The sequence below is a fragment of the Trichinella spiralis genome, assembly GCF_000181795.1.
Source record: "Trichinella spiralis strain ISS 195 chromosome Unknown Scfld4, whole genome shotgun sequence".
Lineage (NCBI taxonomy): Eukaryota > Metazoa > Nematoda > Enoplea > Trichinellida > Trichinellidae > Trichinella > Trichinella spiralis.
The window spans coordinates 11,366,334-11,390,892 of NW_003526943.1; the positions used below are offsets into that span (position 1 = coordinate 11,366,334).

A 24,559-nucleotide genomic window follows, 5' to 3' on the forward strand; every position below is an offset into this window, starting at 1 on the left:
CAGAAAAAGTAATTCAACTATTAAACTGAAAATTCAATTCAATTCAATTCAATTGCAATAATTCAAATTCCGAAAAATTATTGCAATGTGCTCAAAATTAGAAAAACAAAGAACACCACTGATCAAAACAACAATTGACAAAGTTGCAAAGAATAGAAGTGCAACAAATATTGTGCTGGTATTTTGCATGCTTAAAATTGTCAAATGAGAAATTTTCTTCAAATGCCGACGCAATTTTGAAACAAATTCAACATCTCTTGATTAAAAACATTAATAAGAAAAGCGCAGATAGCGGAAGAATGAAATTCATCGCATGCATGTTGATGAATTCCAAGTGTCCGCTGAATGTGGCGGCCCTGTGAAGCAACTGAACTAATAATTACAACTCCACAAATGATGATGGATGAGTCAATCATCATCATCATCATCATCATCATAAATTACCCTTGCGATGTTTAAAACAAGCATATTCACTTCATGAAAAATGAAACAATAAATACGTGCTACTTTTTCCTCAAAAAATTCTTCATCAATATCATAATCAATTTCTCTTACCAATATATGAAAACAATAACATAACATTTGCTAATCAGATTAATTAAACCGATCAACTGCAAATGAAACACGCAAAAGGAAAAAAAGTACTTAAATTCAAACCGCTGAATGCAAAAAAAATTCTTTTCAAAATTACATGTATACATTTATTAAATAAATTTGTCAAACACAGCGGAAAAAGCATTTAAATAATTGAAATATATAAAATGATACGTCGGTTTTCGTTTTTTTCCAAAAAAATCAACTGATTTTCATCATATTTGCACATGGCATGCAGGTGAATTTATCAAAGATGTTTCGTTTTAAATAACAAGAAATTCGAAATACAAATAAATAAAAAATGACTAGAAAAGAATACCAAAAACAATACTACTTATTAACATTTACTCACACACTAGAAAGTATCTTAAAGCAATATTTTAATACAGAAAAACCTATAAAAACATCTCCTTGATAATGTAAAAAGCTTTGTTGAATCATACATGGAAGAACATTTACAAAGTGAATTAAACGCAAATATCACAGTTTACACAATTTATGAGCAGTTATCATGGAATATATCCAGATCAAAAACATAAATAAATAATGAAAACAAAAAAGTAAAAATAAACACGAGTTTAAATATCATAAAGCACTAGTCAATAACTCACCAAAGTTAAACCATGCATACATTACTCCCTTCATCAATGTTGTTATCAAAACATGCATTATGACCAGCCAAATAGTATACTGTAATTTTCAAGTACTATTAGAAAAAATTTGTTATTTTGTCCAACGTATAATGCAAAACATGAAAAACTATAAACTGAAAGTTTTTAAACTAAATAAAAGAAAATCAGACACTGTAACAAAAGTTATTATAAACTAATTAAGAAATGCTTGTAAGGAAAATTGCTGAATATTTGCAAATAATGCATAGCCAGTGAATAATTGCCATTAGATACGCATATAATAATAATAAATCGTTAAATAAGAACACATTGAACAGTTTATAATGAGCACAGAAAGTAATAAAAATACGATCTGCATCATAAAATAACTCCGTATATTGCTTTGTTAGCTTGATGCTAACCACATTTTTTCAATGCAGAGTTCAAATTACTGAAACAATTCGATTTTTCAGTTTATTCTACTAGTCGAAGATAATTTATTGTATCACCATAACAATTCTGTAAAATCCTATTTTTTGCCACAGTCTGTATTTATTGAAAAAAGTTGCTTTCAAGATTTAAAAATGAAATGCTTATTTATAAAATACAGACAACGACAAACAACATGTACACATATGATTATGTATGAACGTAGATATTGTTGTCGACACTTTTTAATATCACAGCAACAATGATAACAGATAACAGGCCAGTATTGATCTTTTACTTTATATTTTGAGCTCAAAATATTTCTATAGTCCAATTTCAATCAATGGCAAATGCAAAATTAAAGCAACAGAGTTATAGAAATAAATATTTTCCCCATTGAATAAAAAACAATGTTTAATTGTTCAATAGCAAAAATGATGTATTTACAAAATTTAAAAAAAGAAAAATTAATGTGTATTTTGATATTTTTATCATTTATTACCAGCAAAAGAAAGAAATTTCAAATTACATTATTTGATTGGTGTTCCAAAAGGACTGTTTTTCTTCTTTTACACGAACTGGTGAGGAAAGTAAATTTCCATTATCAAAAAAGTATAATCTTCTATCCAGTGGATTGTAATTCAACATTGTAGTTTTGTAAAATGGATTTCTCCACTTTATAGAAATGTTGTAAAATTTTTCTTCATACAGATCATACACAAAGTCTATATTTGAATCATAATCTGTTGAACTACGCAAACCGTACAAAACACCACACATGATGAACATATTGCTAATGGATGTTTCATTGTTCAGAGGAACTAATAAAGATCTTATTAAAGTGAGATAATTTGCATCAATATTTACGACGCTTAAGGTGTTGTTTTCATACGTGTTGCCGTAAATCAACCAAAGCCCATTTTCATCGGTAGCAAAATCAGCAAAATTGTGTGACATATTGTACAAGTAAGGATCTCTGACTGTCGAAGCATTGCAGTCCCATATTTGGTTCCCATCAGGACTGAATTCTTTTAATATACAATCCTACAATGTTTGAACAACGTAAAATAAATTAAAATTTGTTGACTAAAACAGTTTCTCATATTACCCGATAAGCTAAATTAGGCACTTTGCGCTGATGGAGATTTCCACTGTCCAAATTATAACGAACAACATAAGGTGAATTGTAGCGATGATAAAAGAAGCTGCCGTTGTAAACAACACCACCCGTTCCTGTAGCTAAGTAATCGACATAATATTTCACCGATTGACTTTTGTAAAACAAGTCAAGCTCAGTTTTATATTCATAAAGCACCGGCGACACGAGACCATCAAATACCCATCGTTTATGCGACATTCTGCCATTCTCAGATGCAGCATCTGGCATCCACGCACCCACATTGCCATATTGACTTTCACTGTGAAATACTGGAGTACCTACCCGATCCAAAATGCATTCTAGTATTGAAAATTTGAACATGTATTCATATTTTTTTAAGACGCATATAAATGCAAATAATTATACTTCTAGCATTGACAAGTTCTGCTGAAAATTCGTCAGTTGTTTTGTCGTTCAGATCTTTTTCAACAGATTCTAAATTACATGAAAAAAATAAAAAATAAAAGTTTCTTTTTGTTTTCTATAAAATACCTGTAGTTGTCACTAAAACAACTTCTAAAGTAGCGTTTTCAATGCTCGTTTCGTTTGTTAACTGTACTGCCTCTGTCGTCTGTGGGTACAATTTCAGCATATCATCCAGGGTACAGTTGCAAGTTCCTGAATATATGTATTTTATCATTATTTATATTTTGCATCTTTTATTTTAAAAAACGTAAACCATTTTTCCCAGGCAGTCCATCAATACCCTTTGGTCCAATGGAACCCAATGGACCTCGAAATCCAACAGGTCCTTTTTTACCCTTTACTCCTCGAATTCCTGGCGGACCTTCAGGACCTCTTTGTCCTGTGAAAAGAATAAATATAATTTATTTTTCAATGAAATATTAATTTTATTTTTTTTATTCATCAAAATATGATATCAAAAAATGATACCTGGTGCACCACGTAATTTTTTGTGATTTACAATGCAGTGTTGTTTAATAATGATGCAATATCGAAATACGGCTGCTTTCTAAGATAAAACAAGAAGTTGCTTAGTTGTTTTCTTTAAATTCACAATAACAATATTCAGAAGTGAAATAAATTACTGAAATTTTGTGAAAAGGTGATATATGAATCCACTCGTCAGGTTCATCAATTGAAAAGTCAGTTTTGTTGGGAAAAGTTGTTCCATCTTGCGATTGTCGTTTTCGTCTTGGACTTTTTCTTTGCCATTTTAATTCCATCTCAGCCAAACAGTTTTCAGCTTGAAATTTAAATGGAAATTTTACCGTGCAAGTTGCCAGCCTGAGTGAGGATTTCAAATTTTCCAGTTCAACGCTAACTCTGTGCAAAGCGACGAAACTGTCCATGCCGAACAGCAGTGAAGCTCCAATGCTAATGGTGTTGATGATGAAATACAATTTCCACTTTGAATTCGCTTGATCGGCGTTGATTGCAATTTGCATTTCAAATTTCAGAGAAATCTTATACGTTGAAAATTTTATTTCACGATTCAACAGCCCCTTCGCAGCCAAATAAACATGCAAACTGGTCGTCGACGATGGAGATGTCTAGACGTTAGGTGGTGGTTGTGTGATTTGCAAACAACGAATGCTGAACTTTCAAACTTTTACTGATGATGATTAAAAAATTATTTATTCAACTTGTAAATTCACTTTTAATGTTCACTTTTCAACGGATTATATTCCATCTTGCAATCACAATCATGCGTCGATGCATGCGCGGTTGTTATGTAAATTTTAAAATTTATGCTTGTTTCAATGGCAGTACCAGTCTGAGCGTAGTAGGTTGAATCAAGATGTATAAGAATGTTAAACTTGTGATGTTTACTTTAAAGTTGAAGCCAATAATTCTAAATGAACGTAGGTTTGTTTATTTTTAAATGAAACAAAATTACATTTGATGAACTTTGCAAATTTAATAAATAATAATATTTTTTGAGCAATAATAAGAAAACAAATACTAATTCTAAATTATGAAATAAGTTAGGTAAGTCGAAAAGAAAATTATCATTAGCTTTGGTTGATAACAACTTGATCATCAGCTTTTGTATCGTCGTTTAAACGGTTGCCTGATTTAGTTTTGCGTAAATGAAAGGAGAGTTTTTGGAAATTTTTCATCAGCGACCTGTCGTACAGGAGATAGTGCAACGCTCGAAGGGTGTAGCCGAGCATGATCAGAGTCCAGAAGCTGCTTAAAATGGCCGTCGTCTTAGGGTAGATGGTTTTGATTATGCCAATTATACCGGGCAGCGTTTGCAACAGGAAGCCGAAGAATACAAATGCCAGAGTGCGATGGAGCACAGCCGCGGCACGCCTGCCGTACACTTGTCTGACGCTGACGCTTGAACTGCTGCTCTTGCGTCTCACCCAAATGGCGGCCAAAACAAACAGAACAATGTCGATTAAGCCGACGAAGATGTTTGTCACATCGTAGATGTACATAAATTGGATCGGAATCACTTCACGCACAAAACAGCAAGCTGAAATTTCCTCCTGTTCTCGGTAAATGATGGAAATTATGTTCGCAACCGTCGGAACCAGGGACACGCACGGAATAAGCAGAAAGCACCAGTTGACAGTTTTGTTGTTCATCTTCAACCTCGAATTATTGATTACCACGACGGTGAAGCAGTCCACTGCCGAAGCTAATACCGAAAGCATCACCATTTGATCACCAAACGGATATACAATCAAATTTGCATATTGTGCGAGGCAGAGTCTGGGCGTTGTCGTTGCAGTCGTATCCAAACAACCGCTGAGTATTTTTTTGAATATCGAAAAGGCGTAACAAGATCCCATGAGTAGAGCACCGCTGGCAAAAACTACAAAATTTAACTATTATAATTAATCGTATTTTGCGCATTTTATCTTAAATTATTCTTCTTTTAATATTTAATATTTTTTCATCTTTAAATGAAAAATATGTTTCTTCAGGCAGTATGTCATTTATACATATACAAATATATTTATGCTTTTTTGAATATTACAAATTGTTTCTTCAAAAATTCAGTTGAATAAATAAAATACTTACTTGCGCATAACTTGTCAAATTTTTCAAGTACTTTTTTCGATAAAATCATTACCAACAGCACGAAATTGATAACAGTTCCTAATATTGCCAAACATAATAATAAACCTAGGGTAATATTTTCGTGCAAGCTTGTCGGCACTAAATCAGATCCATTGATAATGAGAGCCATTCTAAAAAACACCAAAACAGATAAATAACGAGATGATGAACTGATATTCTTAGAACAAAACAAAAAGATACATTTGATTAGTAAAAGTAAAATTTTTATATAGAGATTTTTTTTCTGAAAAAGATATGCAATCAATGTTATATTATTCACTGGATAACTGCGGCATGTAAGAAGCTTATAAATAGAACTGAAATATGCATTATGTTAAAAGCAATCGAATGAAGTAAAGTGATTGTTAATTTTTACTATAAACTATTCTGTGCTTTCATTAATTTTTTATCAAAAATTGTGCTAAATTAAAAATAAATTAACTGTAGAATTGACCGTTTTATAATAGTTGTTGTTCAACTTTTATAAATTATTCAAATGAAAATTTTCGTATACTTAGATGTTCAATAAGCTAATTTGTTAAAATGTTTGTTGTTGAAAATTTGTGCCTCAATAACTTGATAAACAAAGTAAAAAATGCATGCAGAGTGCGAAAAATTGAAATGTTGTTTGCTAATTATTAGAAAGCTCCAAAATAGGTACAGTTAGTTTGAAAATTGAGAAAATAATTATGAGAAATTAAGAAAGCTATTAATTTATAATCTGCAAACAAAAAACTTATTTAAAACCTTTTCTCATGAAACAGGCTAAATTGTATTCAGAATTTCAAGTTTAAACCTTACTCCGCTTTGTACAAGTTTGCAATCACGTAGTCAGCAATAATAAGTTAACACATTATTCTTATTATTGTCAGAATCATCATCAATATTTAATTATAGTGAAATTTCAGTTTTATTAAATTAGTTGGAAATTCATTCAACTTATGTATGACAGAACGAATTTGTTGCATTTGAAGCATTAACTGAATATAATAATAAATAAATGGATTTGAAAATTATTTATTTTAAATTATTTGAATTTTCAAAACACAACAATGGAATATGAAATGCCTTGTCTTCAGCTGCATGAAAAGCTGATCACCTTGCATAATAATCTGAATTCAGTTTTCAATAATAATTTAGAAATACAAATTTTAAGTATAAATATAACTTGAAATGAAAACTTAAACCAATAACTTCTCTTATATTTAAATAATAATTTCTTATTAAAAAATATTCATTTATATTGAATTTATTTTTATTATTTATTACATAACATTTTATATATGAATGCTTTTCAGAAAACACGATTGAATTTGGTTAAGTGCACATGAAATTTGTCAAGAAATTCCATGCACTTGTCCAAAGTTGGGAATTATGCAGAGCAATTGAAAGGAGCAATAACTTCACATTCACAAATAAGTTTGATGTGAAAAAAATGCCCATTTATTTCAAATAAAATAATTGGAAATGTAAGCTTGAATTACATTTTGTGGTACCAGCGTTACTATCTGCTCTTCGATTCTGTCTAGGTCTGTTTGATTTATGCTGTGAATAGCTGTGAATAGCTTCCTGGGAAAGCAGTAGTTGTTTTGACTTTTGTCTAGCTCACGTTGTCTGTGATACGCGTGCTTCTTCTGATATAGCAAACAATAAACTTTACCGACTATCAATAGTTGCTATGGCTGATGATAAACGTAAAGCGGCCATAAACGAGCCTATTGTGCACTTAAGGACTGTATATTGCGAACAGTAAATCCCGTCAGTCTAGGCAAAATGATGCACTTAACCAAGTTGTGCCCTTATCCATTATTTTTTACCCAGTGATTAACTGCAGGGAATTCTGTTAAACCAAAATTTTGTGCACTTAAGGGAAATGTGCACTTATCCAATATGCACTTAATCAAGTTCGACTGTATTTTAAGGAAATGTACATATATGCAGATATCTGTGCAGCATACAAATATTTCTCAATAACAATAAAATACTTTTACCTTTTCTTTTAACCATTAATAATGCATAGCAATGAAAAAAGCAGATATATTTTTTATCATTTGTAATTATTAATTTTGAAAAGTGGCTATTATAATTCTTTTAGTTAAATTTCCTTTAATTTAAAATATGAAAAAATGCTTTAAAACTATAAAATTTGCATTAGCTTGAATGTGATTATTTGAAACTTGACATTTTTTAACACTTACACTATTTCTTAATGTGAACACTTTTTATTTTCAAGTAACTTATCCCATGAAACATGTCACAAAATACCGTATCAAATGCTAATAAAAAGTGAAGCCAATCATTTTTCAATGCATCACTTGATTTTTATGCAAACTTAAACACATACCTTGCTCAATTTATTCTTTTTGCTGAATTACAGCATCAACGTTGATTTTAAAATAACTGAATGAATTGATTATTTTTCAAATTTCATTCTTTATCTTCCTGCTTTATATAAAGCAATCGGCGAGCAGTGTGCACTAATTTACCAGTCTATTAATAAAACTGCTTTCTGTTTGCAATTATTGATCCATCATAATATAGTTTTCAAGCTGTTAATTTAATGCAGCTCAAAATTAGCACTTATCTCGTTATGTTATAATTCTATTAGCTTTTAATTCTACAATCAATAATAAAAACAACAATAATGCTTGCAAAAGAGAAACTCAGAAAAACATTTAATAAAGATAAAGGTGAAATGAGTTTTTAAATTTAAAATTTGAGGTAAAAAATTGAAAAAAATTGCCTTTTACTTTTCTTGCATTTCTAAAAATGCATTAGATGCACTTTGAAAAAAACGTTTGACAAAAAATATTAAAAAATAACTTATTTACAATTACAATTCGTGTTAAATTATTAAAAACAGTTATAAAGAATTATGCAAAAAATAATTGCACTGACTTAGCAGATAATTATAAGTACGTAATGCAATTATTTTTACAAAATTTCATTTGTGATAATAGAGAAAGTAGAAAAATAATTAATTGTACTCAGCTGTAAAATGAAATCTTCTAATAAATGATGGCTATAAATGTTTCCGAATATTGTCATTGTACTGGTTTACCAAATAATCAACAATATTTATGAAATTCATTTATTATTCAATGCACTTGATAATCAAAATTGTCAATGACAGTAATGTAAATAATTATTCATCCACTTTGCAATTAATTGCAATAAGTTTTATTACCGTACAATGTATTCAAAATAATGATTAAAATTCAAATAAACAAATAAATATTCAAAGATGAATACTGATGAAAGTAAAAATGCTCAAATTACTGAAAACAGAATAAATGACAATGCAAGTGCGACAATTACAAAATTTGAACTTAAAAATCAACAGCAACTGCGCCGCCGTGCGAGATAACTGTTGTAGAACAACGGCAACAGGAATTCCACTGCACGACAAGGTTACTTCGTTGAACGATGAGCAACAACGACGGCTCTTTGTTGGATTCGGATTTTTTGAACAAAAATCCAATGGAAATTTTTCAACAGTGGTACAACACGGCGAAGGTGCACGAGCCGAAGAGTTTCCCATTATTCACCTTGTCGACTGTGGACGAAATGAACAAGCCCCATTCGAGGACCATGGCCCTGGTTAAGTACGACTTGAACGGTTTCAAATTTTGTTCCAACGGAAACAGCCCAAAAGCCAATCACCTGCGCAATAATCAATTCGCCTCGTTGTGCTTCTACTGGCCGAACTGTCAGAGGCAAGTTGTTGTCGAAGGAACCACCGAAGAGATGCCCAGACACCAAGTGGAAGCGATTTTTGCCAACGGAACCAACATTGAAGGTAAAATAACCAATATCGCTTTGGAATTTCAAAGCGAACCGATTGCTAGCTACGACCGCGTGAACGAAAAGCGGGAAGAGATTCGCCGTTGGATGTTGTTCAATGCAAATTCACTACCATGTCCTGATTACATTGTTGGTTATAATTTGATTCCGGATAAGATTGAATTTTTAAAATTTAATGAAAATTACGCACACGAAAGAATCCATCTACGGCGGAATGACGATAAAACGGCAAATGCTGGCAACGAAAGTTGGATATTCCAACGGTTAACTCCTTGATAAATTAGAAATCCCAAAACAGCTCTGTTGACTATTTTTTGCCACATCTTATGGCACAAATGCAATGTTTTGCTGTGAAATTGCAGATTTTTTCCAATATAATTTAGCAAACAAACAAACACAATCGATCGTCCAAATAAACAGGATGTTATTTATTGTTTCGCTTCCAGCTTTTCAAAGTGTTTTTTTGCATTTTGAATATTCAGACGAGTTATCGATGCAATACTGGTATTGGACACGACAACCATGACGTAAGTGTTGCTTGTGAATGTGTCGATGAAGGCGGCAAAATTGGAATTTGTCACTTCCATACTGTCGAAATGAGTGCCAAGTTTGCTGCAGCTCAATTTAAATTGTTTGATTATGTTGCTGATCTTTTCGAAACGATGCTCGTCTCGATTGCCGTTGCGATGGCAGTGAGAAATGACCAGAAATGTAGCCCTTTCGAATAGTAAAACCTCGTCCGCCTCGATAACTGAACAGAAATATTCTAAGCTGGATTCAATTGCATGTACGTTCGGTATTAGCTGATAAACTATAGCTGACCATGCTTTGTACAAAGTCTCGTCCCAAATGGAAGTACTAAAGCAAACACACTTCATTGGTTCAGTAAGTCGAGCTAAATCTTTCTCTCTTTCCAGCAACACAGCATCACGGTGTTTGACATGAACCAGATCCATTTTGTGAACAAGGCAAAATATTTCCGCTTTAGGCGAATGCTGCAAAATCGCCTCCAAACAAGTTTGATAATATTGGTAATCCTTTTCCACCTCCCTGCTTTTCACGTCGAACACGTAGATGAGAACTTCCACGTTGCGAAATATTTGATCCCTCTGCGAAGTGAAATAGTTTTCCATAAACGCCTCTTGTCCGCCGCAGTCCCAAATGTTCAACACCAAATTTCCAAGAAGACGTACATGAGCATGCTCTACATCCATAGTGGGTCCCAAACATCGAGTATCTCTGGCGATGAAGTTGGCAAAAATTATCGACCGCATGCTAGTCTTTCCTGATCCACTCTTCCCCATCAGCAGAACTTTCTTCTTCATTTTCAACTTTTTATTTCAGGCTGAATTATTTCCATTAAGATACAGAAAAATCAAATAAGCAAACTTTTAAATCACAAAAGGAACAAATTATTACATCGCTGTTGAAAAATTCAAAACTTTCAGTTAAATTTTACAACTTTTACACTGCCAGCAAGTAAAAAAGACTACATTTACCGGTGAAAATATAACTTTGACGGCTACTGCATAAATGCACAGTAGCCGTTTCTTCAGCAACTTAATCGTTTCTTTGTTATCTATGGAAATAAACGTATCAAATGTGTATTAGCATCAATTATATAAAAGGTAACATGATAAATTTGAAATTTTTACAACATTAAACATTAAACAGTTCAATCATTCATGAAAATTTACGACTCAGCTATGTCATGGGAATCATCTGCTTAACGAACAGTGTAATATTAAAGTACCTTTATTTGTAAAATACAATAAATAAATTATATGACATCAATGCTTACAACCTCATTTTTATTCGTTTAAAAATAAAATATCAAAAATCAAATCCGTAGTATCAGTTGCAATAATAGTACAGTAAACAGATTTGCAGGTAATTATTGTTTCAATATGCATTTAATTTTATGAAAACAAAAGAGAATTTTAATTTAGCATTTTACTTATAAAATACTTAGCTGTAATAATAAATAATAAATATTAAGATTTATATAATAGTATTGTTGCGTACAACGTTTACTCGATCGAACACGAAACACACACAAGCTAGCTAACTAACTAACTATTTATATCAACAACCATACTGTTTTTGTGGGTTAATAATGAGTAGGTATCAATCTCGCATTAAGTACAGTATGACGGTTCCGCTACACAGCCCTCCCCCAGATGAAGTCATGATATGACTTCAATCGGTTGCGCAAACGTGACGCGACGACGCTTCTGCGAATTATTTCGCGGTGGACTGAGCTGCATGCTCCGTACGTGAGGAGCGTCTCCCGAATCCAAAAATGCCGGCTTCACTCTGTCAAAACTGATGGTCTTCGTCTTGTCCTGGCAGCAGATAGTGATAGTTTTGCCGGCGCGGCTCAGCACCAAGTACGGTCCGTCGTACGTCGGTGATAGGGTTGGTCGTGGAGCGTCGTTCCGCACGAAGACGTGCGTGCAGTCCTTCAACTCTTTCGGCACGAACCATTTCCGCGACCATGCAACTCTTGACGGTGTCGGTCGAATGGAGTCGAAAAGAATCCGTAGGTGGTCGCTGAGAGCTGCGGCGCTCGAGGGGAGTGTTTTGGTGAAGAATACACCGGGCAGGCGTAGTGGCGATCCATAAACCAGTTCGGCCGGTGCATGCCTGAGATCTTCTTTCACGCTGCTGCGGATGCCAAGCAGCACTAGGAGAAGAGCGTCGATCCACCGATGCGAGTGATTCGCGTGCGCTGCTAAGGCGGTCTTCAAGTGTCGATGGAACCTTTCCACCATTCCGTTGGTCTGTGGGTGATATGCTGACGCCGGTGCCAACTTGATACCGAGCGCAGTGGTGAGTTCTCGCCACAGAGCGCTCTGGAACTGCCGGCTTTGGTCGGTGGTGACGATGCTCGGGATTCCAAATCTCGCTACCCACGTTGACAAGAAAGCCCGACATACGGTATCGGCGGACGTGTTGGTTAAGGGCACTACCTCCGGCCAACGGGTAAAGCGATCTATTACCGTAAGCAGGTAGGAAAATCCGCGCGACGGTGGTAGTGGTCCGACGATGTCCACATGGACGTGATCGAAACGTCTATCCGGCACGGTGAAAATTTCGAGCGGAGTTTTCGTATGCCGGTGCACTTTCGTGCGTTGACAGGTCAGACAGCTTCGTGTCCAACGCGCGACGTCTTTGTTCATTCCTGGCCATACGTAACTCTGTTTCACCAGTCGTCGTGAACCGCGGATACTGGGATGGGACAGACCGTGCAGCGTGGTGAAGACTTTGCGGCGTAAAGGTTGCGGCACGTAGGGACGAGTCTTGCTTTGTGCGGTGTCGCACCACAGGACTATGTCGGTACCTTCCAGCTTGACGCGGCGCAATCGCAACGAACTGTAACGTCTGACAGCCGGCAACTCGGGATCGGCTTGTTGAGCGTCGGCGAGCTGTCTCAGGTTGACCGAATCTAAAACGACAGAAAGCGAGCCTACCGATGCTCTGGACAACAAGTCGGCAACGGTATTCTGTGTTCCCTTAATGTGTCGCACGTCGCTAGTAAAGGATGTTATGTAGTCTAGCTGGCGTACTTCGCGCGGATTGTGACTGCCAGTGCCACGTTGCACTGCTTGCACAATCGGTTTGTGGTCAGTCAAGACCGTGAACTGCCGCCCTTCTAGCCAGTGTCGGAAATGACGAATGGCTAGGTATATGGCGAGCAATTCCCGTCCGAATGCGCTGTATCTCATTTCGCGCGGTTGGAAACGACGTGAGAAGAACGCGAGGGGGGACCAACGCCCTTTGTGTCGTTGTTGCAGTGCCGCCCCGGCTGCGTGGTCGGACGCATCGACCACCAGTGACAAAGCTGCGCCTTCTTGGGGGTGGCTCAATAGCGTCGCGTTAGCCAGTGCTTCTTTCACTTCGTCAAAAGCATTAACCGCATCCTCCGGCAGTTTCAGTTTATTGTGTGAACTATGTGAAGATGTCAACTTTTCTAGCGGTGCCAGCAACGTGGCAGCTCGCGGTATGAAGCGGCGATAGAAATTCACACAACCGAGGAATTGGCGGAGTTCGCGCATGGTCGTCGGTTGACGGAATCTGCGTATCGCTCCGACTTTTTCTGCCAACGGCTTGATGCCTTGGCTGCAGACCTTGAACCCGAGGAACTCAAGGTCCGGCGCGAAGAAAACGCATTTTGCCGGGTTCAGCTTGACGCCGTACTTTTTTCAAACCGCTGAAAAAGAGTAGCGAGGTGTTTTTCGTGCTCTTCCTTGCTGCGGCTCGCTACTAGCACGTCGTCCAAGTAGACGAAGCAGAATCGCAACCCTCTAGTCACTTCGTCCATAAAACGCTGGAATGTTTGAGCCGCATTTCGCAGACCGAATGGCATTCTCACGTATTCAAAAAGGCCGAAAGGTGTCGTGATGGCCGTCTTCGGAATATCTTCTTCCGCCACCGGGATCTGTTGATAGGCGCGGATCAGGTCAACTTTGGAGAAGATCGTCCGGCCGCCCAACTGCGTGACGAAGTCGTTGATGCTGGGGATCGGGTATCTGTCGGGCTTCGTCACGTTTTTGAGGCGTCGATAATCTCCACATGGGCGCCAGGTATTTGGTTGTTTCTTTGGAACCATGTGAAGCGGTGACGCCCAACTGCTGCTAGATGGTCGTATGATGCCGAGATCCAGCAGGATGTCGAATTCCTTTCTCGCGAGTTCCAGCCGGTCAGGCGGTAACCGTCGGGGTCTTGCGAAAACCGGTGGTCCGTGCGTGAGGATGTGGTGCTGTATCGAGTGGGTGGCCGGCTTACTCGTTCTGAAGCAAAATGTCAGGGATGGATATTTTTTTAAAATCTTAAGGTTATGATCCGATCCGTGTTGCAAACAACTGACAACTTTTGTATTGCTGGTCTTGACGAGTCCGTTCGAGAAGGTCCACGACGTCATGTCTACCAGGCGTTGATGCTTCAGGTCGACGAGTAGGCTAAAGTGCCGAAGGAAGTCTGCACCAAGGATGGGCTGTGCGATTCGTGCGACGATGAATTTCCATTTCATCGGGCGCGTAAAACCCAGGTCCACTGTCAACTCTCGACTACCGACGACATCGATACGAGTGCCGTTGACAGCTGTTAGCTGTGGGATATCTGTGGTGTGGAGTTGACTGCGCAGAGTAGCCTTATATGGCACCACGCTGACTTCGGAACGGGTATCCACAAGGAAACGCATTCCGTAGCTCCTCTCCTGCACGAAGAAAAGGCAGCGCACCCGTTTGCCCGAGGACCCTACTGCCATGAGGTCCCGGGCCGTCTGTTTCCCTGGTACCGGCAGGGAGAACGGCATTTGCGGGCACGTGTCCCGAATTTCTGATGGAAGTAGCATACTGGCGATGTATGCCGTCCCTCGCGGCTCGACCTCCGGCGTTTAGGGCTGGGAGTCCGGGGGGCGTCGTCTGGACGTCTGTTTAAGGATCGGAACCGCTCTTCCAGGTCTTCGATCCGTTCCTCTAGCGTCGGAGCCTTGTCGCCGTTCACTTTTTTGACAGTGCAAATTGAACCAGAGCCGTTATTACTGAGGGCTATGAGTTCGTCTGCTTTATTTGCCATTTCTTCTATGTTCGAGTACGTGTTTGCTCGAAGTATCATTTGAATATTTAGCGGGAGTCGTTGTAGGAAAAGTTTTTTGAAGAAACAGGTGTTTGGATCTAAATCCTTGCCGCAATTTCGGCGCATTTCTCGCAGAAGTTGAGAGGGTTTTGTATCTCCTGCGAGGGCTGAATTCATAAGCGCATTAAAACGGTCGCAATTGTTGCGTACAACGTTTACTCGATCGAACACGAAACACACACACGCTAGCTAACTAACTAACTATTTATATCAACAACCATACTGTTTTTGTGGGTTAATAATGAGTAGGTATCAATCTCGCATTAAGTACAGTATGACGGTTCTGCTACAGTATATTTGAAAACTAAAGTTGAAACAATAAATTCTCGATTTCAAAATAAAATAACCATTGCATAATAATTTAATGTTTCATATTATATTTTTAAAATGATATTCTAAAAGTAATCTACTCGTAATCTGATATCTCAAAGGTATTGTTGCAGATTCCAACCGAAGACAAAACCTGAGCGTCAATAATCGACAGTATGATGAGGTATTTTTAGAAGAAAGAAGTAACCTGATATAGCAGATCATAGTTGTTATTGTTTGGAAGTAATCCGATGTAGCTGACCATAGTTGTTTTGTCTGGAAGCAATTCGATACCAGCGAACCAGTCGTTATCGTTTAGAAGCAACCCGATATATTTGACCTAATTGTTGTTGTAGTTTGTTTTTCTTTCGTGTGTGTATCACATGTATATATAGTTGTCAGTTAGTTAGTTAGTTAGAGTCAGTCAGACTTAGTCAGTGTGTGTGAGTCAGTTGATCTCTAGTCGAATAAAGCGTTGGTGTTCTTTTCGAGATTGTGTTTTGGTCTTTATATTCGAAAGACGGGAAGGAATACCGGAGAAAACGTGACTGGAATCAGCAGAGACAATAGGTAAGTCGTTGGAGCTTACGACGCGGGTCCAATAGGGGAACCGTACATCGAAGATAGAACTCAGTGGTTCAAATAGTCGAACCGCGGGTTAATTATACACTCCACTGAAACTTGATTATCGTTATCGACGAGGAAGATCCATTACAGGTATATTTTTATAGTTGTGATAAGCAAGCCGAAAAACCTTGATATTCAAGAAAAATTCTCAAAAAAAGGATGTTAAAATTGCAATGTGACGTGCGGTAAATCATGGCCTTTATGAGCAATAAAAGACTACACTGGCCAAAAAGTCCCAGATGTCATATGAGGTAATAGATGATTGAACTCAGCTTAAAAATAGTCGCGAAAAGTGAATGAGAGCATAGATGGAGTTTGGTATTATGCACATCGCATTGGCCGTGCAGTGCCGCACTTATTTGTGAATCATTCATTCTTTGTTTCTCTAATCTTTGTTGATGGAATATACGCCTCTTCCACCACTTGTGTTTTGTGGAATATTGCCACGGATCGGACGTGGCATTTCATTAATAGTTGCTCATTAGCACTGACTGTAAACTTGATCGCGATTACCCGGACAGTCTACAGTGGGAATCAAATTCCCGTTGAGATTGAATGTTTGAGTGAGAAAAACCTGAAAATCATGAAATATAATTTTTTAATAAAACAAATGAAAAACAGCAGAAAGAAAAAACAAACTGGGTCGAGAAGAAAATGAAAGTAAAAATAGGGCTTTCGTTACATTATCATCATACATTATTTACTTTTTGCTTTTAAACAACGTTCCGTTGATGAAAAAAACAATTTATTTGAAACCTGATAATCATTGTGTCGTATTATTGTGTGGATATAAAAAGATATAGTTAAGTGTGTTGGTGTGCGTGTGAAAATACCTTGCATGCTAGTAAGCTTAGTTCTATCAATTTGTATGTTGTGCTTCTTTGAATCCTCTCTCTAGTTGTTGTGTTTGTGTTATCTGATCTTACGTCTGTTGTCTCAATTTACGTGATAATAATGCAGGTCAAACTGATCAAAAACTCAACACGTTCTTCCAGAGAATTCTTGCAATGCTAATCAGATGCTAACAATTTAGTATTTGTCACTCTTTCGTTTAGCTGGAAAGCTGCAACTGTGAACAATATGTCAATTGTGCATTTTCCATTTGTATTAAAATCGCCTTTACTAACGTATGTAATGTGACGAGAAACGCGAACAATGTTTGACAAAGGCATATGCGTGAATTCATGCGTAAAATTAAGTGAAATTGCGAGCTAACACGTAACGTCAGCATTAGCGCCATTTGTAACCGGGAAATTGGAAATGTTACCACAACATTCCAGATTTTTCAAACAGATTATTCAGTATTCTGACATTATTCCCTAGCATAGCACAACAGTTGTATATGAACAATGAAAAAATAAATTATTATTTAATAATTTGCGGCTCATTGTGACTCGTAGCTGTTCTCGAACAACTTAGAAACGAGTCCACCTTCACACAAACATATAGGACAGTCAAGAAGCTTCTCTCGCATCCCTCTTTGCTGACAGAAAATTTCCTAACATTATTATTTTCCTGGCGGTTCGAGCACCCTGTTTAAATGCGGTTGTACCCGAAGAGACGTTACAATACATGTTTGATATATTCATAGATTATATGGTTCAGCATTAACGCAGCTTTTCACGTGATCAATGAAATTTAATTATTATACATGTAATTATTATACAAAATTGTAATATTTTACATGAGAATTTTTGTATACTATACAGTAAGTACTATACACTTAATGATATTAAGCATTTTTTTTCAATCTTCCGCGATGCACAGGATTTTTAACATTTATTAACCCAGTATTCATCTCTTGTTGATTTCTTATTCAAGATTCTCATTGCCAAAAACTTTTTCAGTATTCTCCTACAGTTCTTTCCAACATAATATCAAGTATTTGACAAATTCCTTCCAGATTTTACTCGCTGATGCAGTTTCCACACAAATTGGTTGAACATTTTGCATCAATCTTGTCTTATCCAATTCTAGCTTAAACCATTACATCATTAGATGCTTATTGAAACCAGTAATTGTAAAGCAACCACCAGCCTGAATATGCTTTCCTAGTTTTTTTGTCCGTGCTGTTCTCTTACAAAAGAAAAATGTCACTTTGACAGAGAATTACTAGAATTGTTATTCAATTCTAACGCTTCAGTGATTAAAATATTTGCTTGAAGTGGCAACTTTGACATTTCTGCTATATGCCATTTTTATATCTAAATTTAACTATCAACAACTAATCATGCAACATCATCTGCATTTTATGCTTAAATTATTACTGTTGGCACCAGACTGCAGCTTTTTCAGACAAATTTTCTTCAATTTGTTTGCACTTTACCAGTAATTCTTGCTAAGATTTTGTGCTTTCAGTGCAGCATTTTACCAATTGCTGAAGAGTAACGATTGACTACTGACGTTTGGTTTACAAAGCGTTATAGCGAAAGTTGCAATGCGCTTGCCATGACACTTAGCCTGGCACTTCTTCTTCTGTGAATTAAAATTAAAATTTTTTCTATTGACTGTTTAAATGTAATTTTATTATGTGAAGTAACAGAGGTTCCAAAAACGAAAACAAGTTATAATGAGCAGCGCAACACTATATAACAAAATATTTTAACTGCTTTTATGCAATTGTTGTGCTATAATTTTGAACAATAATACATAGGATAAACACTGGGTTTGATAATGTAAAAGTAACATATTTCATAAGTCTTATTGAAAATTCTTGCAAGTAACACAATAAATTGAATTACAAAATATTTTTTAAAATTATTATATATCTAATGAATTTAGTGATTTAACTTAAAAAATGTTTAATGAAGTCATAAGTAAAATTATCAAATAAAGGAAAGCAAAAACAAAAATGTTTATTTTAATAAAATAAAGCAGATATAATGTGAAATCATGAATTTAATTTTAAAATTTATTTACTTATTCGAACTAAAAAACTGACCAACAGTATGAAGAGAAAAATGTAAAAAATGAATTAATCAATCAACCAGCGTTAACCAATTAAATAGAAATCTCAAAAATGAGCGAAGTTTTGAGTTCAGGAAATTGAAAATTCTCCATTGAAAATGCTACAAAATGCATAGAAGCTACTACAGTAAGGTACACTTGATACAAGCTATTCAGAAATGAATAAATAACAACAGACTCTTCTCATTTTGCAGTTGGATCACGATGCGTTTGCAAGGAACAAAGTTTTGTAAGCATTGACTGGTGATTGCATAAATTCCTCTCTGGCATATTTAATAGCATTAGAGTTTGAAAAATAACTGTTCATGTCCAGTTTGAGCAGCAATTGAGAAAAGAGTGGGTAAGCTTGTCTGGTCTTCGGATTAGCTAATATTCGATAAAGAGTCGTCATGCACCGTTCCAAAGAGATGTAAGTGTTGTGCACGCGTTCCGCATCATCATTCTCATCGGCATCTGCATTTTTGCTGCATCGACAAAAACACTCGCAAATCAGCAACAATCGATCGATCAAATCGCACAGATCAGCCATGCGAATCATCAAAGCTTTCTCCAGCATGTCCATAAATTGTTCCAACAAAAGCGGCAATCGATGTATATCACAACTCTGTTGCACTGCTAACAAAAATCCACGTCGAAGAGTCTCCAGGACATCTATCTGAAATCAGTAAATTTCAAATTGTGAATATTAAATGTGCCTTTGCAAAAATGAGTGCACCTGAAAATAGCACTGCAAATTGTTCATTATAAAATTCATACAACTCATCAATTTCTGCTTTTTCGACAACGCAGGACTGCTTTGACGACTTTTGATGAAAAGAAACCAACATCTGTTGACGGTAAATTGAGCGTAACGTATTTTCAGCAAAAAACGAAACACATCGTTGCAACGGCTGAAAAATGACGAAGAGAATACATGTGCAAATATTTTATTCCGCCCCAAATCCAAACTCAGCTCCACAGCACTGAATAAAGATTGATCTTCTGAAGCACCAGCTCGAAGTTTCAGCCTAACCCGTTCAACGTCGCTTCTGCAATCGAAGCTTCCCTGTGCAACACGAAAGACCGCATTCAGAGAATCCACAATTCCAAGCTCTCCGACAGTTTTGGGCAACTGATCTTCGGCTAAGTCGATGAAATATTGAAATAAAGCACCATTTCCAAGAAAATAAAATTTATTTATTTCTCGAAATATGCTCAGGAAACTCTGACCTTGCAAAGCCTGATTCCACAACTGTTCTGTTATATCTTTATGCCAGCTGTCGATCAGTAATGACATTTCTATCTTCGGAAAAGTACGTTGCACAAAAATTTGCTTCAACCTGTAATAAAAATTTTCCAAATTAAATTATCATTTGCCTTTTACCGCTTTGCTATTCATTAATTCATTATGTACGTACATATACTGAATGTACATGCACTGTAAGATATTTAAAAATGCAAAATAAATATAATTGGAAGAAAAAAGCTTTGATAATTAAATGAATTTAAATCAAGTTTTACATAAGATGCAAAACTTAAATTCATATAACTTGAAAATCATAATTTATTACTGTAATCGAATGAAATACTTTTATTTCAAAATATTCCATTTAATTCGTTCTAAAGTGAATTAGAACTTTTCAGAAAGTATAATGAATCAAACTGCTGAATATATATACCCATAATATACACCACAAATTATAAACATACTTGTCAGCATAAATATTTCTTTTAGCGTTGAATTGGCAAAGTTTTAAATTTCGCTCTTCACCATTTTCTTGAAAACAATCCAACATGAGCTTATTTTTAACACCGATGCAAAGAATTTGGTTTGCAGTTTTGAGGTCAATGTATAAAGGCAAAAACGATTCAATAATTTCACAATTATTAACTGAATTTGATTTACCACCACGTCGTTGAATGAAAAAATCATCATTTGGTGGAAGTAGATCGTGAACAAGCCAAGAAATTATTTGTCGATAAAGAACCATTTGGCAACGTAAAATTAAGTTTTCCAAACAAGATGTCAATCCATCTGGGCATGTCTCCAATGCATCTTTCAACAAAAAGAATACTTTCCCTCCATATAGTTCAGAGAAGGATTTGCACAGTTTTACTACAACTTCAAAAATCCAGTTATATTCATGAAACCAAGAATGAAGTCTAATAAGTTTCCACGTCGGTTCCTCAGAGAAACGTTTATCAGCTAAGCATATCCGATCTTCATACGGTTTCAGTAACGTGTGCGACAAACCGGCAGCAATTTCAACCAAGTAAGTATTACGCATGGGCGTTGAACTGCCTTTGTTTATCACTTCACTGTTCAGACGGTCTTGCTCTCGAATGAAATGGCGAATTTGTGCATATTTCTGTCCTATTCCATGGAGAAAATCCGTGATTTCTCGTTCTGCAGGGTTAAGTACATCACATGCTTTTAAACTTTCCCAAAGATTTTCGTTACCAAGGCCCAGCAATGCTAACAACAGTTCTTGCATCCTAAAAATTTTACATGAAATGAAAATATATAAAAACCAAAATGTACTCGTTAATGAGAGTGCTTTTAAATACTTCTAAACATAATAATCTTCTGTAAATGCTGTAAAGTGCGATACAAAAAAATATAATGGGATCAAAACTATATAAACACAGTGTTCTATCTGTCATTTAATTGAGTTTTCACTAAATAACTTTGAAATTACATAACTTTTAAAAATATTTAAAAAAAGTAATCAGCAAAATGAACTGAACGAAAACATCCCTACGTATAAATTACTGGAAATCAAGTATCAATAAAATAATACTGTGAATTAATTAATAGAACTAAAGTTTCTTATTAGTTATATAAAAAATAAAGCTAAACGATAATTGTTATTAAAATAAGAACGAATTTTTAAGATATTATTAAAAAATCACCATTAATATGTGAAATACTAATCCATTGAAATTTGAATTTTTTTGTTGAAATTTATCAATAAAAAATAATCAATTTATTACTAAAAATAATTATAAAATGTAATTAAAATATTTTTGTAATAGATTGTTGTCAATCAATTTTCGTGTTGTCGACCGAAACTACTCAAAGGCTGCTACATTTCATCTTCTTTATCATATGTTATTGATTGAAAAGTTTCATCAAGTAAAACAGAATCCTACAGTATACAGTGATTGAAAATAAAAATTGAAATTAGATTGTAAATTAAAAAAAGAAATTGTTTACCAGCATTCTAATTGTATAAAAGTTTAAGAAAATTTTGAAAATCAAGTTATTTCAATGTGAATAAACTTAAAAAATAAAAATATTTATTAAATCATGGCAATGATAGAAATGCTACATGAAAATATTTAAACATACCGAAAATGATCTATGACAACAATGAATAATGAAAAATAAAAATTTTTTTCTAATTATTTATGTAGGCGACAAATTCCATGTCACCGGAGCACCGGAGTAGACTGCAATTTTTACATTTCATTTTGTTGGATCTTCCCGTAGATATCCGTGGGATGGCAAACGCTCATACGCGGCACCACGGCACCGTCTGGTCTGAGTTACTTTCATCCCCCAGCTGGAAGTCAACTCTCCTCATCCGACGCTCGGACCCTATGCAACCACTGCCCGTCACGAGATGAACGCTCTCGTACAGCCCGGTAAGACCCAGAGTTTCAGCCAGGTTCTTCCTTATGACGGGAAGGATGCCACCAGATCTTAAGAAGGGACAGCTAGCTCTTGGTGACAGATGCCAGGCGACGTAATGCGGACTCTGTTGCTTCGCTTCGGACGCGTCGACATCTTCAGAAACACCCTGCCTTTCCTCCTCTTCTCGGGCTCTCCGAGTCTTCCTTCGGCGCAGTGTGGGGAGTGTGTCCGCCTAAATTTTTCTCTCTCCTCCAGGAATTTTCACAAATCATCGTCATTTGCTGGCTCTGAAATCACCTTGAGATGCCACGTTCTCTGCAATTTGAGATGCGGGAACTTATCCTTGACGATAGGCGTCAAGGCCTCACTCACAGGGAAGCCGCCAGTGGACATATCCTTGCCCAGCGCCGTGAGACACCTCAAGTGTTTGGTGAGCTCGATCACCAAGATCTGGATGCCCTGCGTCGTCATCTCACGGCACGCTGTTGCTTTTCACAGGGTCATGTTACGCTCACACGCCACTATCTCAGGCTGGCTTAATCGACTCTTAAGAATTTCCGCCGCGAGCGGGTAGTTTGCCGCGGTGATGAGAATTCTTTCAATGGTGCTCCGCATCTTCCCTTCAGTAGTCGGCACCAGGTATGCGAACTTTGTGGCAATATCCAGGTCGCTTCTCTCATGGACTCTCGATGCATACTGGGCCCAGAAAGTGGGGAATTTGAGCACTGACCAAGTGAACTGCGGAAGCCTCAGCTCTGGTAGCTTTCCATTTCCTGGCGACTCTGCCGTGGCTGCTGCTGTCGGTACCCATCGGCCGTTCTCCTTGCGCCTATCTTAACTCGCGCTTTCCGCTGTCTGAAGATCTTCTGGTACTTTGACCAGTCCTCTATCGCGCATCTTCTTCCTTCCGCTTCCAGGTCCTGCTCTAATTCTGCCTAGATTGCATCATTCTCACGGTAGAGCTCCTCAGTCATCGTGACTTGTTCTTTGATCTCAGCGGCGCCAACAAACTCTATGCATAGTTCGTCCAACGCCTCCAGAAGTTCAATTGATCATTGGTTGCGGCATGCTTCTTCGATCTTGCTTTTGCCCCAGCCCAAACTTTAGTCATGGTTTGGTCAGAAGGCACCACCAGAGAAGAAATTACAGTGCACTCAAAGAGAGGATCATCAGCAGGTACCTTGTGGTAGTAAATCTTAAAAATAATCTATTCCAGGCACGGCAGAAAGAGAGCCGCCACCGCAAGAAAGCCTGGCGACCGATCGGTAGAAGTGTGTGGTGTGATACTTGATCATCAGAAAGGTTATGGTGGTTGGTTGGCGTGAAGTGTTGTTAGCTAGTTGGGTGTTGGTGCGTGGTGTTCAGTTGGTTGTCGACCGCAGTGTAATTTATTACGGTGATTGTCAGTAGCACGTTCTAATAAACGGCTTAATCGATTGCGTTGTGTTTATTTCTCTTTATTACCCCGCATGTCTTCATCGAAACGCGAATGAGATCATAGTTGAATTGTAATTGGTCGAATGTATATTGCTGTATTAAATAAAAGTTAAAGAACATTTTACAGAAAAATGAAATGAGAAAATATTTATGATAAAATGTTAAATATAAAACAGTTAATTTTAAATTTTATTTAAATAAAATTTATTTTATTAAATTATAAATAAAATAGGATCGTTTAGCAGTATATACTGCTTTTACATGAAAGTAAACATTAACAATATGAAAATTTGAAATTCGTTGCAGTTTCCTACGTAATTTTAAACGTTG

The 24,559-nt window shown here is 36.4% G+C and overlaps 7 protein-coding genes across 7 annotated transcripts; all 7 read right to left on the reverse strand.

Annotated features, from left to right (window-relative positions):
• Window positions 1–408: 408 nt before the first annotated feature.
• Tsp_06509 (conserved hypothetical protein) lies at window positions 409–4,202 on the reverse strand. Its single transcript, XM_003378544.1, has 10 exons — window positions 3,843–4,202; window positions 3,688–3,766; window positions 3,467–3,598; window positions 3,286–3,411; window positions 3,160–3,228; window positions 2,743–3,092; window positions 2,164–2,678; window positions 1,628–1,656; window positions 1,217–1,284; window positions 409–513 (listed from the first exon to the last, which is right to left on the reverse strand). Exons 1-10 carry the CDS (start codon window positions 4,200–4,202, stop codon window positions 409–411), a joined length of 1,833 nt encoding a protein of 610 aa, XP_003378592.1.
• Window positions 4,203–4,769: 567 nt separating this feature from the next.
• Tsp_06508 (hypothetical protein) lies at window positions 4,770–9,370 on the reverse strand. Its single transcript, XM_003378545.1, has 9 exons — window positions 9,171–9,370; window positions 8,205–8,229; window positions 7,647–7,739; window positions 7,314–7,463; window positions 6,876–6,941; window positions 6,769–6,809; window positions 5,896–5,960; window positions 5,791–5,868; window positions 4,770–5,581 (listed from the first exon to the last, which is right to left on the reverse strand). Exons 1-9 carry the CDS (start codon window positions 9,368–9,370, stop codon window positions 4,770–4,772), a joined length of 1,530 nt encoding a protein of 509 aa, XP_003378593.1.
• Window positions 9,371–10,061: 691 nt separating this feature from the next.
• Tsp_06507 (Ras-related GTP-binding protein A) lies at window positions 10,062–11,214 on the reverse strand. Its single transcript, XM_003378546.1, has 2 exons — window positions 11,133–11,214; window positions 10,062–10,978 (listed from the first exon to the last, which is right to left on the reverse strand). Exon 2 carries the CDS (start codon window positions 10,956–10,958, stop codon window positions 10,062–10,064), a length of 897 nt encoding a protein of 298 aa, XP_003378594.1. The 5' UTR covers window positions 10,959–10,978; window positions 11,133–11,214.
• A 605-nt stretch (window positions 11,215–11,819) lies between these two features.
• Window positions 11,820–15,339, reverse strand: Tsp_06506 (putative integrase core domain protein). The gene is made up of 3 exons (XM_003378547.1): window positions 14,992–15,339; window positions 13,845–14,851; window positions 11,820–13,755 (listed from the first exon to the last, which is right to left on the reverse strand). Exons 1-3 carry the CDS (start codon window positions 15,337–15,339, stop codon window positions 11,820–11,822), a joined length of 3,291 nt encoding a protein of 1,096 aa, XP_003378595.1.
• A 1,351-nt stretch (window positions 15,340–16,690) lies between these two features.
• Window positions 16,691–17,449, reverse strand: Tsp_06505 (conserved hypothetical protein). The gene is made up of 3 exons (XM_003378548.1): window positions 17,333–17,449; window positions 17,043–17,144; window positions 16,691–16,783 (listed from the first exon to the last, which is right to left on the reverse strand). The coding sequence occupies exons 1-3, from the start codon at window positions 17,447–17,449 to the stop codon at window positions 16,691–16,693; spliced, it is 312 nt and encodes a 103-aa protein (XP_003378596.1).
• Window positions 17,450–18,576: 1,127 nt separating this feature from the next.
• Window positions 18,577–23,263, reverse strand: Tsp_06504 (hypothetical protein). Its single transcript, XM_003378549.1, has 8 exons — window positions 23,090–23,263; window positions 22,677–23,024; window positions 22,592–22,608; window positions 20,866–21,651; window positions 20,090–20,495; window positions 19,905–20,066; window positions 19,418–19,831; window positions 18,577–18,684 (listed from the first exon to the last, which is right to left on the reverse strand). The coding sequence occupies exons 1-8, from the start codon at window positions 23,261–23,263 to the stop codon at window positions 18,577–18,579; spliced, it is 2,415 nt and encodes an 804-aa protein (XP_003378597.1).
• Window positions 23,264–23,284: 21 nt separating this feature from the next.
• On the reverse strand, window positions 23,285–23,903 carry Tsp_06503 (conserved hypothetical protein). Its single transcript, XM_003378550.1, has 2 exons — window positions 23,825–23,903; window positions 23,285–23,625 (listed from the first exon to the last, which is right to left on the reverse strand). Exons 1-2 carry the CDS (start codon window positions 23,901–23,903, stop codon window positions 23,285–23,287), a joined length of 420 nt encoding a protein of 139 aa, XP_003378598.1.
• Window positions 23,904–24,559: the final 656 nt, after the last annotated feature.